At 42.6% G+C, this 20,311-nt stretch overlaps 1 protein-coding gene across 3 annotated transcripts in view; it reads right to left on the reverse strand.

Moving 5' to 3' along the window:
- Positions 1–776: 776 nt before the first annotated feature.
- The window catches only part of APPL2 (adaptor protein, phosphotyrosine interacting with PH domain and leucine zipper 2), a 52,882-nt gene continuing 33,347 nt past the window's right edge, over positions 777–20,311 (reverse strand). For 2 of the 3 annotated variants that reach the window (XM_067697817.1, XM_067697816.1), the window contains exons 10-21: positions 18,580–18,738; positions 16,924–17,112; positions 15,757–15,799; positions 15,617–15,673; positions 15,428–15,516; positions 10,136–10,291; positions 9,921–9,973; positions 8,100–8,274; positions 4,395–4,431; positions 4,039–4,179; positions 3,193–3,240; positions 777–1,915 (exon numbers count right to left, since the gene is read on the reverse strand). In XM_067697817.1, the coding sequence (XP_067553918.1) occupies positions 1,781–1,915; positions 3,193–3,240; positions 4,039–4,179; positions 4,395–4,431; positions 8,100–8,274; positions 9,921–9,973; positions 10,136–10,291; positions 15,428–15,516; positions 15,617–15,673; positions 15,757–15,799; positions 16,924–17,112; positions 18,580–18,738 (1,282 nt within the window). In that variant the 3' untranslated portion in view covers positions 777–1,780. The remainder of the gene's footprint in view (positions 1,916–3,192; positions 3,241–4,038; positions 4,180–4,394; positions 4,432–8,099; positions 8,275–9,920; positions 9,974–10,135; positions 10,292–15,427; positions 15,517–15,616; positions 15,674–15,756; positions 15,800–16,923; positions 17,113–18,579; positions 18,739–20,311) is intronic. The other variant, XM_067697819.1, reaches the window with a different exon arrangement.

The raw sequence follows: 20,311 nt of genomic DNA on the forward strand, positions 1-20,311 counted from the left end.
CTGTGTGTGTGTGTATTTATATATATGCACACCACATCTTTCTAAGCCAGTTGTCTGTTGATGGCACCTGCGTTGTTTCCATGTCTTGGCTATTGAAAATAGTGCTGGCATCTGCGTTGTTTCCATGTCTTGGCTATTGAAAATAGTGCTGGCTGCATGTATTTTCTAAAATTAGTTTCCATCTTTTCCAGATATATACTCAGGAGTGGGATTGCTGGATCATATGGTAGCTCTGTTTGTTTAGTCTTTTTGTTTTCCATAGGCCACACATTATTAAAATTTTTTTAATTAAAAAAACTGATTGTAGTTTCTAACAATGTTGTTCTCCTCCCATCCTGAACAATCCTAAGCAAGAATTCAGGGGACTGTGGCTCTTGAAGCCTGTCAGAACTTACTGATCTACTGTGATTATGATATAGAAATTTATAAGATATTAGTTAACACCGAACTGATGATTTTATGGTGTATAATTTCATACTGTTTTGACTAGCTCACTGTGTCTCTGACAGTGCATACATTATAGAAGTGGATTCCTCAGTTAAACCCTTTAACCTAATTTTGCATTGCAAAAGTTATTAATCCACCATTTTAAGAGCAGCACCTTTTAAAAACTTGGCATTGAGATCACATTATTCCACTCATGTTGCATAGTACATCCCCTCTGCTGTGATTTCATTATGATGTCCTGGTTTTCTTTTGGGAATTAACTGTTAAAGGTACAGAACCAACTTTAGTTTTTTTTTCAGGGATGTTCCAGAAAATAACCACAAAAAGCAAAAGAAACAGACAGTTTTTATTTGCTAGCTTTTATTGCTAGGTTAATTTATTACAAAGAAAGTGATATTACTGTTGAACTTCATTATAATTAAACATACTGTACCAATTAAAGATCATTATACTTGTTTCCTAGTGGGCTGGGATGCCTGGAACCGTCTATGTCAGGATGGAAATTGGAACTTTTATACCAAGCCCCATGGCCAGCTGTGCTTCAAGTGAGTTTTAAAGTTAATTGATCCCTTCTTTAAGGAGGGTCTGGCTCAGAAGAAACAGGAATTGGTAGAGCTGCACCCTGTCCATGGTGATCCACCCCTAAAAACAGTATCTAAAGGACCATGAACTTCTGAATGCTGGTTCATTAAGGTTCCACTGTAAAACTAAACATCTTTTGTGGTACTTATCTGCTTGTCTTTTTATTATTGCATGATGTTTGGACAATTACCAAAACTAGACCTGCATTTCTGCTAGTGCTTGAGCCTCAAAGCACAGGGCTCATCACCTAACTGCACAAATTAATGCTGTTAGGTCCAATTATGAGACAGACTTGATTATAAATATACAATTTTCAGAATGACAGGCACTTAAAGCTCATTAAGTAAAATACAAAAATAGATTATATTAATAGGAAATATTTAGTGTTTATCAAATTATAAATCTAGGCTTTTACCATTTTTTGAAAAGATACTGGAAACTGAAAAGAGATGACACTGAAATAAAGTGAACAATGCATTTTCCCCATAGCTTTCATTCTGAGCGCTGAACAATGCAATCTAAGAAAAGGACTTACCACAAAGCACCTAAAATAACATTTGTAGATGGGTATGTTGTCAACCATTTCTTACTGTTTCCCTCCCAAGTCTCAGTATCAAGGCATCAATAGTACGTTCCACAAGCAGCTGTCAGCATTCTGAAACCAAGTGGTGTGCCTGTATCAGAGAAGTTGAAAACCCTTAAGGAGGTAGCTCTCCTTCCTGGGTGCTCTTCACCCAAAGGCGCAAGAAGGTTATGCTTCAGATTCTGCGCCTCTATTTTCACTTGGACTTCCATCATTGTCATCTGGTTGATCGTTTAACAGTACATATTTTCCATCATTGGTTAGTGGTATGGACAGCATTAATTGAGCCAATGCTTCTGGATCCTGAAGTTATGGGAGTTTAAGAAGGAGAAAAGAAAATGCTTAAAATGCACTTAAAACCCCTTTGGCTTGGCTGTCATTATGTTCTGTAATCTAGCCTCATTCCTTCTGACTCGTCTATGTGCGCCTTCAGGTGGGTCTCCTTGAATCTCTAAAGAAACCCTCAGTTGAATTACTTCCTCCAGAAACTAGGCCAAGTTTCTACCTCTCAGCCAAAATATCATTACAGAGCCAGCTCAGAATCATCTTTCTGGAAAGAGTCCAGAGAGGAACTTCCCTCACAACTTTGACCTTGTCTTTAAACTCCTTTTTTTCCTTTTACTCTATACCAGGAGTTGGCAAACTATGGCCATTTGGCTCACCGCCTGTTTTTATAAATGAAGTTTTACTGGAACATAGCCATGCCAATTCATTTACATACTATGGCAGCTTTTGTGTTAACAACAGCAGAGTAGGGTAGTTGGCAACAGAGACAGTAAGCTGAGAAAGGTTTATTATCTGGCCCTCTACAGAAAGTTTGCCAACTCTGATCTACACCATAAAGTACAAACTTGCAGGGCTTGCTGTGTTTTCATTATGTTGGTCTTAGTCCTTGATCTGTCTGCCCCTCCCTGATAGATTAGAACTGCACAAGTATGATACCCACTAGCTATTCAATACATGTTACTATTTACATTAACTAAAAATTTAAAATCCAGTTCCTTAGTCACACTAGCCACATTTCAATCTGCATATTAAATAGATCCTTTCCATTACTGCAGAAAGTTCTACTGGACAGTGCTGAACCAGAAGCCCCCTGTTCACTGCTGCAATTCCAGGGGTTTTCTTATACAAAATTTAATCTCAAAAATTAGTTGGGTAAATGAAAGATTGCAAACTGCTGATAGGTCTGAGAGTCTTCATTTCCAATAAGCTTCCAGGTAACGTCTCAGTGTTGCTGGGCCTGTGACCACTCTGAGGAGGAAGGCCTTAGAGCATGTGGTAGATGCTGAGGTTTGTACCAGCTTCATTTGAAAGAAAGGAAATCTAGCCAACAACAACAGCAACAAAAAAACTGATAAAACAGTAGGAGGTGCAGCAGTGATACTTACTAAGAACTCTACGTGTTACCAGTGACCATGGAACTAGCTGATCAAAAATGCCTGGTAGTTAGAAGGCTTAAAAGGAAATCCCAAACTTGGCCACCCTGCCTAGTGAGCACCATTTCTCTTTTTGAGAGCTATCTAGGTGTAAAGATAGCCTTTGAGTTGTTGTTAAACCAGCACTAAAATGCACCTTACCTTCTGAACCTCAATGATTTCTTTTCCCAAGTTAATAGCATAACATATCTGCAAAAGACAAGAAAAGTAGTGTTTGGCAAAGGCAGAAAAGGATAAAGAATTTCAGAAAGAAATGTGATTATGAGAGTACAACGAGGTCACTGTCTGCTCACGTCAGCATGGGGACAAAGGACCTGGCTGTAGGAGACTCATCACACAGGGCTCTGAACACTAGCGTCCACCCGTCCTGGTCTCCTGTTGCCGGTTTGTGCGTACAAAGAATATCCAGGTTAAGTGAAAACTGAAGGTATTAAATCGTTTAAAGTTCTTACCGGGATACTTTTTTCCTTTCTCTCTTAACCATATTTAACCACTGCACGTTCATACACAGTGGTAAACAGATACTTCCTGAAAGAAGGGTTGATTCATTTTGATTAATTCTAAGTAGTGAATGCAGTTTTTCACACTAAAGAACAGTTTAGATATACTTTTCTGACATCTGCTTCCTTGGTTTGCTCTCTGAGAATAGATTTTCTCCATTGTAACTTTTGCTTTAATTTTTTAAAAAAGAATAAATTTGAGGGGAACTGCTTTAAACATTTCCGGATAGCTCTACTAAACACTTATATTTCACCATTAAGTTCTTCATTCACTCTATTTTGGTTGATATGTATTTTCCACAAGGAAATTATATTCCAGTTTTCTTTCGGTGGGGCCTTACTAGGAGGTATTATTATCTAAACTACTCAATGGGGACCTGAAGAATAGTCAACTAGCTATCCAAGGAGGTTGTGTAAAATAACCCTTTAAGTATCTTTGTTTGGGCTGAAATATTATGGAATCTTAAGATGAAGAAAATAACAAGACCTTTTCGCCTTCTGAGTTGCTTTCAAAAACATATGTGCTCAGGGACTCTCCACCTGTGGATTCGGGCATGCGGACCACAAAGCCAACCAGTCTCTTGTTTTCTTGATGAGCAGCAAACTGGGTGACACTGGTGAGTTCAAACTAGAAAAAAATAGGAATAGACCTAATATCACACAACAAACTGGAATTAAAAAAGACAAGATCATTCTCCATGGCAAAAGTCATGAAAAAAGTACACTATTAGTGACATTTAATTTGGCAAATAAAATTTACTAAGTGCCTACTTTGTATTTCAGGTGGCTACAAAGGTGAATTAAGGAGTAATCACTAAAATTAGCATGCATGAGGGTACTTACATTGGCCCTTGTTACTTGAGTCTGAGGATCTATCAACCTGAAATTTTAAGAGATTCACTGTATCACAAATGTTGGATAAAATTATATCCTTAGATGAGTTTGTACAAGTTCAGAATAAAATCACACAAAACCCCTCGAAATATGAAAATATAAGACCTAGTTGAGGGCGAGGTGAGATCGCTCCATGTGACGATCCAAAGGGAGCATGTGCCATGACTTCTGCCTTTGTTGAACCTGTGTAGTTAAACCTCAGGGTATCTTTAATGGAAGATTATAGCAAATAGAGAATTTCATAGTATTTTAGTGCTTAGCCAAAAAGGCTGCATTATAATTCTCTAGAAAATTCTCCAGAAAATTAATGTGGATGGATCTTATTCCATATAGCCTCCATCTCAGCACTTACTATCAGTCTGTTTCCCTTAAAGTACTGGATAAATGAATACTTTTAAGTTTAACAATTTTTTTTTTTAAACATGGGGTAGAGGTGAGACAACAGTGAAGGGATTTTAACAAAACTATTCCCTATCAGTTTGGGTGTAGGAGGAGTAACTTTAAGAAGGTATTCTAGATAAATTCTTTAACAACATTTTAAGCATCATCAATGTCTCTGAGAAAATTAACTGCATTAGAGAATTTACTGCTATTTTATATATAGATAAAAATTTCTACTTTCTAACACATGATATTGTGTATATAAATTATTATTGATTTGCTGTAAGTTTCGTAAGTGAAAGCAAAAAATCTGTTAAAAAGATGGTTATAATTCTGTTTAAATGAAATGTCCAGAATAGGCAAATCTATAGAAACAGCAAGATTAGTGGCTAGGGCTGAGCAGGTTGCAGGGGAAAAGGGAATGACTACTAACAGGTATGGGTTTTCTTCGGGGGGATGATGAAAATGTTCTAAAACTGTTTGTGGCGATGGTTGCACAAATCTGAATATACTAAAAAACACTCTAAAGGGGCAAATTGTACAGTATGTAAGTTATATCTCAATAAAGCTGTCCCCCCCCAAATGGTTACAATTTGAAAGGTATGCAGTTATACTTGTTAAAGCATGGTGTATTTTATAATCAGAGGGCTTAAGACTGAATTCCAACCTGGCTACGTATTGATGATCTTGTGTAAGTCACCCTGACCTCTCTCAACTGCTTTGTAAAATTGGGATAAGAACCTCCATATTTCAAAGAGGTGGTTAAGAAAACGAGAAAATGTGTATGGAATTTTAAGCTACAAAGCTAAATAAATAAATTTTTATGTCCCTATAAATGAGTATGAATTTAATGAGTTTTAAAATTTACATAATCAACAATTTCCCTCAAGTTGGGATAACTTTAAATATTTTGTAAAATTTTTCTATAAATGAAGATTTAAACCATTCATATCATATTTTGTGAGTAACTTTTAAGTTTGCTGTCTACATCAGGTAACCTGGATTTGCTTAAGATCTGATTTTCTGTGTGACTTCTAAATTGTCTCAAAACATGAATTCCCATACAAGGATATGTATGGTAAAATTACCATTATTGATATTTAACACATCACAACGTTGTACAACCATCACCACTATCTAGTTCCAGAACACCTTCAGCACCTCAAAAGGAAATTCCATCCCTGTTACAGCATCGCTTCCCATTCAACTTTCTTCTCAGCTCTTGGCAGCTTCTCACTGATCTGCTTTGTCTCTATAGATCTGCCTGTTCTAGATATTTCATATAAATGACCGTACAATATGTGGCTTTTTGTGTCTGTCTTTCAATTAGCATAATGTTTTAAAGGCTCATCCATGTTGTAATATGTACCAGTACTTCATTCCTTTTTAAGGCTGAATAATATCCCACTGTATGTATATACCACATTTTATCTATTCATCTTTTGATGGACGTTTGGATTATTTCTACCTTTTGGCTACTGCGAATAGTATTATTATATGAACACTTGTTTTCAATTCTTTTGGGTATCTACCCAGGAATGGAATTCTATGTTTAAGTTATAGAGGAACTGCCAGATTATTTCCCACAGTGGCTGAACAATGTTATATGCCCACCAGCAATGGGTTCCAATTTCTCCACATCCTTGCTAACACCTGTTACTTTCTTTAAAAAAAAAAAAATCCATAGCCATCCTAGTGGGTGTGAAGTGGTTCTGGATTTGATTTGCATGCCCTAGTGACTCATGACACTGAGCATCTTTCCATGTGCTTGTCGGCCAATTATATATCTTCGGAGGAATGTCAACTCAAGTAGACATTCTTCCATTTCTTACCTGGGTTCTTTCTTTGTTGATTTGTGAGCATTCTTTATACTGGGTACTATACCTTTATTAGATAAATGATTTGCAGATGTTTTCTCCCATTCTGTGGGTTGTCTTTGCACTTTTTGGGATAGTGTTGTTTGATGTACTATGGTTTTTCACATTGCTTTTACATATATTTACTCTGATCTTTTTGGTGGTGATTTTAAGAAAGATTATCATAAGCTTTGTAGCTTATGAAAGCTTTCAATGCCTATGAAAGGTCCAGGACATACTTAGAGAAAATCTTTAAATAAATATAAGGCTTTATTCATAAGAACCTCATTCTCAGTAAAAGGTTTATAACAAATGAAAAGGACTGATTTTAATAAATGGAAGAAACTATATTCTGATTTTTGCCAAACTGCTAATTAACTTTTTTGAAACTATCATTTATTACTTTCTGTGTGCCCATCACAGCTGTAAGTGTTTTACATGAATTAACTCACTTATTCCTCATGACAATACTATGGGGTGTGGATATGGTTGTTTTCATTTTATAGCTGAAGAAACCGAGGCACAAAGGTTAAGTAACTTGCTCAAGTTCATACAGCTAATAAATGCCAAAGTCAGGAATAAGGCTCTAAAGCAGTGCTGCTCTGCTGTCCCACAGAAATTTAGTGTCAGCCTCATATGTAATTTAAAAATTTCTAGCAGCCACATCAAAAAAAGTGAAAACAGCTGAAATTAATACACTTTAATAAGTGGAAAATATTACCAGCTAGGTGCATTATTAATTTAAAAATTATTTTGCATTCTTTTTTTGGGGGGATAGTATGAGATCTTAAATGTTTGGTATGTGTTTTACACTTAAAACACTTCTCAATTCAGATGAGTTAGGTTTCAAGTGTTACATGTAGCTACAGTATTGTACAGCGCAGGTCTTAATGCCCATGGCAGCCACAGCTTGACTGTCATTTGCCATCATTCATATGGATCTTATTACTTGAAACCACAAATCATGTAGCTAACATGACTTGGCTTCTTTATTTTCAGCCCAACAAATATTAATCAGATTTTCCTTGTGGTGGTCTAGTTATCTCAGGCAGGCTCATGTTCTGTTTTCATAGTTTTTAATTTTTATAAATAGTACTCTCAGAGATGGAAGAGAAAAAACAAAAACACTTCCACTTGCAACCTCTGAGATACAGAGAGTAACTCTTGAGTGATGGCATCTTTACGCCCAACAGGGTAGAATTCACTCACCACTAAAGATACCAGTTGCTAAAAATATCAGCTCATATCTTTAAGGGCACTTCGTCTAGCCAATGTATCTTATAAAACCAAAATGTAAAAAACAGCAGAAACATGAGTAGCATCTTTACTTACTATGAACATTCTCGATGGTTAAACGTGCTTTCAAAGGGGAATCAGTCAAAGCTGTAAGAAAATCTGAAAACGAAACTGAATGTACCTCAGAGCTTGACTGGTGACCATCAGATGGGATTCTGTCATACGGAAGATGTTATGAATAGCCCGAGCAGCCAATACTTGTCTCATCGCTTCGTAAATCACTTCAGTAGTGTTGTCTGTTTTAACTGCCATTGATCCCAAAAACCGAACTATAAACATCTGTTGCAAAAGAGAATCTGCAAGAGAGCATTTTCTGCTCAGGATCATTTCACTTCCTGCCTGTCGATGCGCATACCAGAAGCACATGTGCTGGTCTGAGAACAGGCTGAAGACCTAGGGTTTGCCTTGCTTTCTGGAGGGCTTTCTACCAAAACTTCTGAATACTCTGCTTTTATATAAGCCACAAATTGCCAAAGCTCTGAATCTCCTATTGTCCATATTTTGTCTGTTTGGAACTATTCATTAGACTAGAAAAGCACCTCTTTTTCTTCATCTATAAAATGAAACCACATGAACATCCTTCTAGCATGAAAACTCTAGGTTGACTACACGTAAGTGGCAGTATATGCATCTTACTTTTTCTCTGAAAATAAGAGCTTTTCCACTAGACAATAGAAAACTCATTCATTACTTTGGCCCGCTGTAAAGTCCTCTTATAGAAGGAAATGTATTTGAAGAAATAAGACCTGATGTTGGGTTTCATTCAAATCATGCACATCATTTATTACTGAAGGGCAGTGATGACGTTCCATAAACTAATGGAGAATGCAGAACTATCAGCTTATTTGATGCTAATGAGCTGGCAGTATTGGCTTCTTGATAATGGCACGTAACCTGACAAACTGAATAACAGCAGCCACACCTGGAAGATCATGAAGAAGGTTTAAAAGATCCTTTTTTTTTTTTTTTCTGTAAGAACAGTAATTCACTTATCCACCATTTGAAACTAAGAAGGCTACTTTTTCTTCACTTGTTCTCCCTATGAGTATCCTTGCCCCTAAAAAAATAAGGGTTAAAAAAACTTATTAGGAAAATATAACTGATATGTTGTAAATGGTTACTCCCATATGAAGCTTGTTTTTACAAGTTAGAAAGTTTTTTATGTAGACAGTTAAGAAACTGGACTGTGTGAGAAGTCAGCTAGATAGAGAGTCAGATTTGATGCAGAGCCTATTAACATCATTTTTTCTTTTTTTACCTAAAGCTGTAAGGAATGCCAGTTCTCAAGTCCTACTTTTAAATTTAAGTAAGTGGCATTTCATTCTAATGACATTCTCAGGCTTCAGTCAAGGGCTGTGTTAAAATGAGGTCTTGCCCGCACTTCTAAATTGCCTTGGCTGGGAAGTGTAGCTCTTGGGAGTAGCAGGTTTTGGTCAGCTCTACTGAGTATGTTCTTATGTACCTTGTAAGAATGTAAATCAAACACCAAAAATCAGAATCTGAATTTGAACAAATTAAATACCATATTTTTTTCATGTCATCTTCAAATTTAAGAATGAGTTATTTGTGTTTTTGGTTTTCTAAAATGAAATAGCAAGTCTGTGACTCACCCAGATTTTATCCTCTTGGACTTTGTTTTGCAGTAATGTTATAGCAAATTTAGATTTGGCAGCATTTCTCTGCAGGAGCTACAAAAAGGGCATGGATGTGGCTGATGGTACGACAGCTGCAGGAAATCTGTCAGCCTCCCCTTAGTGTTTATGCCAGGATGGTCCTAACTGCATGTGTCCTAGTGAGTCTGCAGAGAACACACATCTGTGGATCATAATTTCAATTCATATTTCAAGTCAAAGCTCTTTAGAACATGACTTCACATCTTATTTCAATGGCCCTGGTCATTTTGTGCCGGGGAAAGAATAAGAACACAGAACTAGCCACTTACCTTCTGTTTCTGGAAACGTCTCATCCTCAGTTTCACCAAAAGGGTTGATACGCCTAGGGGAATAGCCAGAGTCAAACATCCTGACAGTTTCAGCTAAAGGGACACGTGACACTTGAACTCTAAGTCAGAAGGTGATAGTCTCTGGAGGTGGGTAGGGACACGAGATGTTAAATTTATTTTCAGTTCTCCCAGAGATAAACCCCCTTAGCCCATACCTGCTCCCTCTGTTCTGATCAAGGAATTCTGTAGCAGGAAGTACAATGTCAAACTGAATAGGTGTTCCAGGTGCAATTAGTTGTTCAGCTTCAGGTATGACTGCTGCTTTGGGAACAATCTTGTCATTTTCCACCTCTGAATTTTTCATGTTCTGGCTGGAGTACAAAATAGGAAAAAAAAATTTTTTTTAAATCCCTTTTAACCTTAAGCTTTTACAATCAAATGAATACTTGTTGAATGCCGATGTAACTTTTACAAGTAGATAAGGGAGAAGATTTAACCCACTCTACCAATAAATCTTCGTAAAATGTCATTTACGTCCATGGTTAAAATCCCTCAGATCTCCACATTACCTATAGCTTGTTCTGGTGCACAGCATTCTGCATTGTTAAGACTACTTATTATATTACCTGTTAATTTCCTGTTTGTATCTTTCTCTCGTTGAGACAGGTTTTTGAGGGTGGGAGCTATATAGCTAAATCATATTTATTACTTGGTACGTAGTAGGTACTCAAAACCGTTAGCTGAATGAATAATACATCTTGGCCTAGCATTCAACCACCTGGCTGTCCTTTCTCCTGAAGGTCTCCCTCTCCCCTCCCTTAATGCATCCTCCACTAGAGCTACACCAAACACCCACGTGCTTCTCATTTCCAGCTCCATCGCAGGTCTGCTGCTCACTCACTCTCTCCTGCACTTCAAACACCAGCTCAAATCGCCACTCATCCGCTAGGCCTTTCAAGCCAGCCTGACCCTCTCCTTCCTCTGCAGTCCTGTGGTTCTTCTCAGTAAGCCACGAGGACAGTCTTGGATCTCTATGTGCCTCCTGAGCTTAGCACTGTGCCCACATGTACTGTTTTGAGACTGTGGCACGTAAAAGGAGAGCACGGTCTGTAGTAATTAATGTGCCTCCATGTTTCTCTTCCAGTGTCAGAATGCTGTAATTTAACCTTTCATGTTTATAATCTTTTCTCCCCAGCTAGAGTGTAAAAACCTTTGAGGGGCAAATCGTGTAAAAGTATTTTGATTTCTTACATTGTTTGAACCATAAGAAGACTCTCAATATCTTTCCATTCATTTGATATTTTGTATATCAGTATTGCAAATTTCTCAAGTATGTCAATAAGTAAATAGGTTGTATGGGGCTTTCTTGGTGGCACAGTGGTTGGGAATCCGCCTGGCAACGCAGGGGACACGGGTTCGAGCCCTGGTCCAGGAGGATCCCACATGCCGCAGAGTGGCTGAGCCCGTGTGCCACAACTACTGAGCCTGTGCTCTAGAGCCTACGAGCCACGACTACTGAGCCCACGTGCTGCAACTGCTGAAGCCCGTGCGCCTAGAGCCTGTGCTCCACAACAAGAGAGGCTACTGCAACAAGAAGCCGGCACACCACAACGAAGAGTAGACCCCGCTCGCCACAACCAGAGAAAGCCCATGCGCGGCGGCGAAGACCCAATGCAGCCAAAATAAATAAATTAATTAATTAAAAACAAATAGGTTGTATGGAACTGTTATAGCATCAGCTGACGAATGAGCATAATGAATGGAAAATGGATACAAGCACAATAGACAGAATGGTAGACGGTCACTGCAAGGAGAGATGCTCAGTTTTAACCTCCGTTATTAACAGAAAAGGAAACCGAGGCCTCTAGAGAAGTTGAGTGGTAATCCTGAAGGCACTCAGTTACCTGGGGTCAGCTAGATTAAGAACTGAGGTCTCCTCACTGCCAGCACAGCGCTCTCCCACAGTGTCACACTGCCTCAGTAACCAAAATCAATCACATCTGCTCTATGGTCCAGTCTTTAAGAGAGGAGTATGACACAGTAAGTGAAGCACTGCAGGAAGGGGTGAGTAGAAGCTTCAAGGGAAGGAAGCGAGTCCCAAGATTTTGGCTCCCTAGTGGGATGAGGGGAGACCACACAAGGAAGACAGGACGGGGCCGGGCTGTTAACACCATCGGGTGAGGTCTAACTTGACTCTGCATGTAGGTGGCCACTGAAGACTCTTTGAACAGAGGAGTGAAATGGTAGAAATTAAAGCATCACGTGTGCTCTGCATGTCACCAACTCGAATGGACACTTTGGGATCATCATCCCGTTTGATCTCCCAAAGCATCTAACATAACTGACCTCCTCCGTGCAATTCTCCTTTCTTGGTTTGTGCTGATGCCACACGTTATAGGTTCTCCTCCTACTCTTCTGCTGTTCCTGCAGTGTTTTTTGCAGGCTCCTCCTCTAATCCACATGTTGGAGCTCTTTCGACTTCTGTCCCAGGCTCCACTTCCCTCCCTCTACACTCTCCCTAGCTGACCTCTTCTACCACCACTTCCGTGCTGATGGGCTCCCAATTCAGACTCAGCCCAGACATTTTCTTTGCCCTCCAGACATATATCAGTTGACTACTTGACAATTCACTGGAATGTCTCACAAGCCTCTCAAACTTCTGTCATAAACCGAACTCCTGATACTGACTACCAACTCTTCATGTCTTCATGGTGGTGTCATATCGCCACCAACTGCCAAGGTGTTCAACCCAGACTGTGGTCATCCTTTGTTTGTTCCTTTCTTTCCACTCCGCATCTCACATAACAAACGTCCTACAGATTCTGCCTTCAAAGTAAGTCCCCAATCCACCTACTTTTCATCTCCTCTGCCATGATCCGTTTAAGACACCATCGTGTTCTCCTGGACTATTGCTACAGACTCCTCACTGGACACCTGCTTGCCCAGCTCTGCCTTGTGTATCCTCCACAGCAGCCAGAGCTGACCTTGGAAAATGTAAAGTGGATCATCTCTCTTTCTCTCACTCTCTCACACACACACCCCTACCTCTAAAACCCTTCCAGAGCTCCCCAAACCCCTGCCCTGACTTCCTTCATGATCTGTCCCTACCCCCCTCCCTCCCAACCTCGTCTTGCTCTATGACCTCCCTCTGCCGACCACTGTCTAGTTACAGTGATCTCCTTTCAGTTCCTGAAAGACACCAAGCTCTTCTCTGCCATTCAGCCTCCACAGCTGGGATCAGGAATGCACTGCCTCTGGCTCTTTGCAAGAGAGGCTACTTCTCATCTCTTACTTCTCAATTTAATTATCTCTACAGACAGGCCCTAAATAGGTCTTCTCCTTATTCTCCATGACAGCACCCTCATCTTTAACATAATAGTGCTTTCCTGTATTTTAACTAAGTATTTGTTTACCTTTTGCCTGTCTTCTCCTACAAGTCTGTAAGTTTCACGATCTAGCTCAGCGCCTGGAAACATACATCTGTTGAACAGCTGGATTAAGTGAATGAATATTACATATAAGTAACCGCAGAACGAGGGAAGGCCACGTAGGAAATCTGCTTGGGAGTGAACGGCAGTTTGTTCCCAAGAACAGAGTTTCTCTGCTTCATTCTCCCACTGTCATCAAAACACCTCTTTATTCCTAATGAGCTGACCCTAAGAGAGATGCTAGCCCGGCCCTCCACTGCTCTGGGGCCATCATCTGGCAGCCACATCTGTCACCCTTCCGATCTTTGCATTGATTCAGCTGTCTGGCTACAGTCATTTTTTTTTCCTAGGGATTCTTCTGTATCCCTTCTATGGGTTCCTTTCTAAGCATGTGATTTACTTATTCTATTGTAGAACAGAGGAGAAAAATCAGTTACTGAATAAATAAATCTGAGCTGCAGACTGTGTTTTTAGAAAACCAATCACACCTTCTGATTACACCCCAGAAAGACAGCATTTTAGAGCTGGAAGAGGCCTTGGAGGTGGTCTGATTTCTCTCATCTTATATCACAAAGTTGAGGAGACAGAGGCCCAGAGTGCTGACGGCCCACTCAAGGACATCTAGCTGTGTTCAGAGCTGTTATTAAGACCATGTCTCCTAACTCCAAGTCTAGTGCAGGGTTCTCCACTATGTCCCTCTAACACTCGTGTGGCTTTACAGAGAGAAGACAGACACATTTAGCCAGTACAATGCTCCCTGGTTAGCCCCACTGGCCGGATCTGTATTTCCATTTCCATTTATAAAGTGCTTTCCTTAAAGCTGCACTTAGTAAACATGCTACTTTTGTGTAAACTGTTACCCTTAAATTATGGCACTGGAGTGTTCTCAGACTTGTTGCCCCGTCCCCATTTTTATTCCCTTTGCTCAGGTTCTCACGTTCTGTTTCACAGCTACTATCACAGGGACATCCCGTGGGGCCTCGCTGCCCTCCCTTCTCCCGCCCCACCCGCTCTCTCCCAGAAGGTGCCGCCCAGCAGTCTTTCCAGCCGGTTCTGACTATGCCTCCCCTCTTGTCAAAGCCTGCAGTTCTGTTCCCCTGCCTGTGGCTCCTCAGCAGGGCACCTAGTTCTTTCACCATCGGACTCAGCCTATTCTCTGCTTTCTCTCGGGCTGTTCCTCCTGGCGTCCCAGGGCTGGGTGTGCGAGCGCTAGCTCCACACTGCACCGCACTGAGACCCTGGGAAGTTACTCAACCACTCTGAGCTTTCTGACAACTTTCTTCTGGAGTCATTAGACAGTATCTGTAAAACATGTAATGGGATTCTTTCTACCATGCCACTAAAGATGGAGGCCTAATACAGTCATGATTTCAACTTGCCCTGTGATGCCATGCTTTCATTAGCATAACAGATAATACAGCCTTCTATTATTTAATCAAATGGAAACTCCCATTAAGATGGCATTCCTGGAATAAATCCTAAAGCAGTATTCAAAACAAGAGGAAAGCTGTATGTGTGAAAATGCTCACTATAAACAACAAGAGCAAACAAAGGAAGGGGAAGCAAACTAAATATTCACATAGTCAATAATAATAAATGATGGATAGTGTGTAAAGGAACAATTACGAAAAATGTGAAAATATGAAAAATATACATGTGAAATAAATGCACATATGATAAGGCCTGCACCACAACATGGACACATAAAAGGTGATTTTCTTCCTTCTTTAAAAAAAATTTTGTTTTGGTTTCATGATTTTGTTGATGCTGATACGAAATGTGGGGAGAACTCCTGACTAGCAGGATACTCAGTGCATGTCCTATGTGCTCAGGCTGCAGCTGCATGGTCCAGGGGAAGGAGGTGGACATTGAAAGCAGACAGCTTTGAATTCTGACTCGGCCCCTCACTTGTGGTGTGAACATGGGCAAAGTATTTACCCTTTCCTGGTCAGAGTTACTGCTTCTGTACAACAGGGCTGAACACCACAGTGCTGTAAAGATGAAATTCCTAGTACAGGTGAAATTCCTAATACACAGTTTGGCTCCACGAAAGCTAGTTTTTTTCTGTCCTTTAGTTACCTGGGGCAAGGGCTTTCTTGTTTTTTTGCAAAACTTGTAATTGGAGTCACTGCTTGCAGAGCCGTCTGATTCAACTTGATGGCGACTGCCTAAAAATCCAGAGGAAGACAGGCTCAGTTCCAAGAGGTGGACGCTTACCTTTCACATTGAGAAAAGAGCTGAGACGCATGTAGGGCAGCTGTGAATTACCTCTGGGTTGTCAGTCAGGTAGATCTGTCTGGAGATGTTGTTTATTGCACATATCCACTGTAGATGACATTAAAAAAACGTGCTGAATCCCAAAGTCACCCACTATACTAGAACAGAAGTGAAATAAACAAAACCTTTACCTCTTCGTTTTCCTTTCTGCTTTCCGCCTGGAGGATTATTCCCCTGAAATAAAGTACATCTAAGTAAGTGCTTCCTGGACCTCAGTGACTGAATATCTGCATGCAGCGGGCCAGGAATAAGACACAAACAATTCTGCTCTACTTCTGCGAAGGCGTCACTCTTAAAGGGACTCCACACCTGCCAGTCCCTTTGTTCCTCATCTCATCTGTGGGAGGTGGGGAACATGGACTTTATCCCTATTTCTTATCTGAGGGAACCAAGGCCCAGAGGAGTTAAGTAACTGCCTGGGACTGTGACTAGAATCCAGAAGCTTCGTTCCCAGGTCATTTACCATCACCCAGAGAGGAAGGATGATGTCTAAAAATGCTCTGCCATTCTGGGAGAAGAGATGGTCTACATCATACCAACGCTGCCCCCCCCAAGAACGTGCTATTGTTCAAATAAAATCTCAACTCAGAAGCCCAACAGAGAAAGCAAACGCAAGCAGAGCAGCTCTGAGAATGGGGCCACTCCTCTCCCTCAAGCAGGTGAAGCCTGGAGCACTTCATGGGGCTCCAAACTCCTTGGAGCAGTTTGAAACCACTGCTCTAAGTGAGAGGGGGTCCCCCTGGGATGGGATCTACTGTGATGACACACGGCTGCCATTCTGCAAACATGGCCTCTCCCGGGCCCAAGGTGCACGGCAGATGTGGGGACAGAGTGCTGACGAATAACTCTGCTGCAGCGGCATGTCCTGTTCACATCTCCTGTGTCAGCTGGGGAAGCGGACTCCTCAGGCAGGCACCCACTCTCCCCGTCAGCCCCCAGACCCCGTGATGTGGACACAAAGGCTTGTCTAGAACAGACGAGGAGCGGCTATGGCCCCACCCCTCTCTGAGTCTCCGCTGACAAACAGCTCCTATCGCCGTCTTACACGTGGAGGTCACCTCTTCTCCATAGCCACAGACAAATCCTCTCTGGGACCTCTTAGATAAGGCAGGCTGGATTCCATATGGTCATGTGTGCTTGCTTAAAGAGGACATAAAACCACCCTCCCGAAAGGTCAACACCACCCAGAACGGGGCCTCCCCTGTGGAGGGCTGGCACAGAGGAGTGACCTAGGAGGCCCTTGGCAGAAGTGGGGTCACTGCACCTGTTTCCTCCCACATAAAACCCGTGTGGCCTACGCTTTTCCATTGGGAGTGGTGATCTGGAAGCAGTATCGTCGGTCTTCACAGTCCACCGCCATCACTGAGCAGTTGTCCAGGTCCTGGATCAAGCCTCCAGCCACGGCGCCCCTGGGCTGACACATGAGATTCCCGCCTTGGGTGAAGAAGTAGAGTCTCTCCCAGGTGGTGGTGACCAGCCCTGTTTTACTGTAAGAATTGTGTTGTGAAAAGCTCGTTAGTCCTAGGAAGCATAAGAGGCACCTCAGTCTTGCTGCCTCTTTATGGGTATTGGTAGCATTTTAGAAATAATGTGTTGCTTTACATTAAAGCAAAACTTCTCTGAAAAGAATTCAAGTGCAAAGAGTAGCAGGAGAGGCACAGGTTAGCTTGAATGAGCTGGGAGCTGATGGGCTCTGCTCAGACGGGAAAGGCTGGTCCACAGCCAACTCCAGGGTGGGGGCAGGGGGCGCCCACCCCCACTGCAGCCAGTCTCTGGCTTCTAAAGCCAGGATCTGGAAACAGAATTAGTCCATTACCATCGGGAACTGAAAACCTGGAAGATCATTTCTCTAAGACACAGAGCTGAACTGCTCTAAGTCTAGTTAGAGTGACCAGGGTTACCCCGGCCACAGCGCACACCCCAGAATCCTGGGCACTTTATACCAGACTGGGTTCTGCTCCAGCTACATGTTATGCTTCTTCTGTGGGCTGTTTACAAGAGAAAAATCTAGTTCCTGGCAAATAAAACCAGAACCTTGTGGAGTTTTCTATCTGTACAGAACTAAAGGAGACCTCTGGCTTGTGATCTCAACGCGCTTTACAGACCTCTGAAAGGCTCTAACCTGGTAAGAAAACAGCTGGCAATTCCTCTTCACACATCCTCCACTTGGGGGCTATCAAATATATTTATTTGATTCGGTATTTACTGAGTAGCGACCATGTATGGGGCACTAGGTTTCCTGCCTCAATAATGGTAACAGCTAACATTTGAGTACTTATACCTGCTAGGAATTACCTCACTCAATCTTTGAGACAACTTTATGAAGTAGGTGCAATCTTCAGCTCTATTTTACAGATGAAATGCCGGGGCAGCGGGGCCCAGCTGGGCCAGGATGTCTGACCAAAGTCAGAGCTCACCACCACACCTGACAACAACCCCACCTGCTCTCAGACACAGTCAAACCTGGGCACCTCTTTAATTCACAGTGAACATCTGAAACCTGAGGGTTAAACATGGGGTTCAGTCTATATGAACCTAGATGATTCTGGAAGCTTCCTGGCCCTCAGGCTCTGGCCTCAGTGCTGCATCACCGGCACACTGCTCTCACCCATCAGGGGGTCTGGGGAAGGGTCTCAATGGTCTAGGATGGTGACAGTTAAGAGCAGTCTATGTCAAACGGCCACGGTGACCAGGGAGGGGCGGCCTGTGGTGTCTTGGGAGTCTACGCACTGACTGGGTTCTTACTCACACGACTGTTTCAAGCCCCATCTCTCAGTGCAGTTTGGGACCTCGGCCCAGACACTTCCTATGTCCCAGGCAGGAGGGGCGCTGTGGCGGGAGCTATAACCCAACCTCACACACCCCCGCCCTCTGATGGGGCACTTAACAGGTGCTTTTTAGCCACTCCCAGGGAACACAGATTTTAGAAAAGGAGGCAGGCAATGAACTCTCACTTTCTAAGGTTAAGGTAACCAGCCTTCTGGATGAGGTTCCTGTTGATCTGGGGTGCAGCCACATCGAAATCTGGAGTGTAAACAGCTTCCTCAAGAGAAAGTAATTCTTGCTGGGATGCCTGCATCTTCTCCGCTTCCGCTTCCAGTTCCACCTGGATGCTTGAGACAGAAGGTGTCAGGTCAGTCACTTGTCACAGCAGATGGTGGAGCCTCCCCATGGCTTCCTGCCTCACACAGGGGGGCACGACACTCCACCTCCGAGGCTCTGAAAGCTGGAGATCACAGGGACTCCGGTCTGTGCTACCAAATTGTTTATATGACTGTTGTTTTCAAACAGAGCATAACGAATACCACTGGACGATGCCTGAACCCAGCTAAATAATTTCTCTGTTGACACAGTGGTATCCAGTCTCAGACTTGTCGATGCAAGTTTTAGAAGATGAACCCATCCTCAGGAGCCGCGTGTGCTGGCAGCCTGTGAAAGAGCCAGAAAGGCAAGAAGGAAATGGCAGTGATTTGTGGCCCCCACCCCCAGGTTTAGGCAGGAATGGTGGGGACGGCCACTGGAGACCGGAAGGTGACCAGGAGGTGGTACCAAGGCGCGACAGCAAAGCCAAGAGCAATGTTTTTCCTTATATGAGAGCCTCACAACTGCCCTGAGGCGGTGCAGGCTGGCCGGCCCGTCTGCCCATGGTCTGAGGCGTGGAAAAGCTGGAAGCTTTAGCTTGAAATAAGCAGCTGCCCTTTCTCCCTATAACGTGAGGCCTCAACAGCTACCCCACCCAGGGGTGACAGCCTGGGTGACAGTCCTAAACATAGTCTGCCAAAATGCGCCCTCCATCCGAGAAAACAAACTCTAGAGGCGTTGTTCCACTTCTCCACTGTGTAAAGGAGGTAGGACTGAATTCCGATGTTGAAATCGGGAGGCACCCTAGGGGCTAGCGAGTCTAGTGTTTTACAGAGTGAGCTCCTCAGCATTTCCTTTCAAAAGCGTTCTGTAGGTGAGTGAGATTGGGCTTGTGTGTTCCAGATGCTCCTCTTAGAGGTTCACAGTGTATACCACCTGTATCCTGTTTAATGCGACCCTAAGGCAAGCCGTCAGTCCAAGTTAATTTTGGCTATTTTGATGTTTGAATGGAACGATCTGGGGCTCCACCAACAAACTTCATTAGTTTAACAGGGTTGTCATTGCCAAGGCTGAGAATGGAATGAGAAAAAAGAAGTTAAACTGTACAGAGGTGGACGGAGGGAGCCAGAAGTATACAGAACCGCTTAGGTCCTTCAGCTTTTGTGAGGAGCCTCTTTGAAGATCTGATGAAAGGTAAGGATTGTCTCCCCCAGAAAAGCCCTCATGTGAACCAACGTGACACCATGCACACAACTCCAGGGAGTTTTTAGTAACTGTACCCCCTCTGCTCCCCGATCCATACAGGGAGGCTCAAAAACTGAGCTAGGGCTTCCCTGGTGGCGCAGTGGTTGAGAGTCCGCCTGCCGATGCAGGGGACGTGGGTTCGTGCCCCGGTCCGGGAAGATCCCACATGCCGCGGAGCGGCTGGGCCCGTGAGCCATGGCCGCCGAACCTGGGCGTCCGGAGCCTGTGCTCCGCAACGGGAGAGGCCACAGCAGGGAGAGGCCCGCGTACCGAAAAAAAAAACAAAAAAACCAAAAAACTCTGAGCTAATCCAAGCCTCCCAGAACTCAAAGAACAGGGTAGAAAAGTGACTCCCTTCAA

This window comes from Pseudorca crassidens, chromosome 11 (assembly GCF_039906515.1).
Source record: "Pseudorca crassidens isolate mPseCra1 chromosome 11, mPseCra1.hap1, whole genome shotgun sequence".
In the NCBI taxonomy this organism is placed as follows: Eukaryota; Metazoa; Chordata; class Mammalia; order Artiodactyla; family Delphinidae; genus Pseudorca; species Pseudorca crassidens.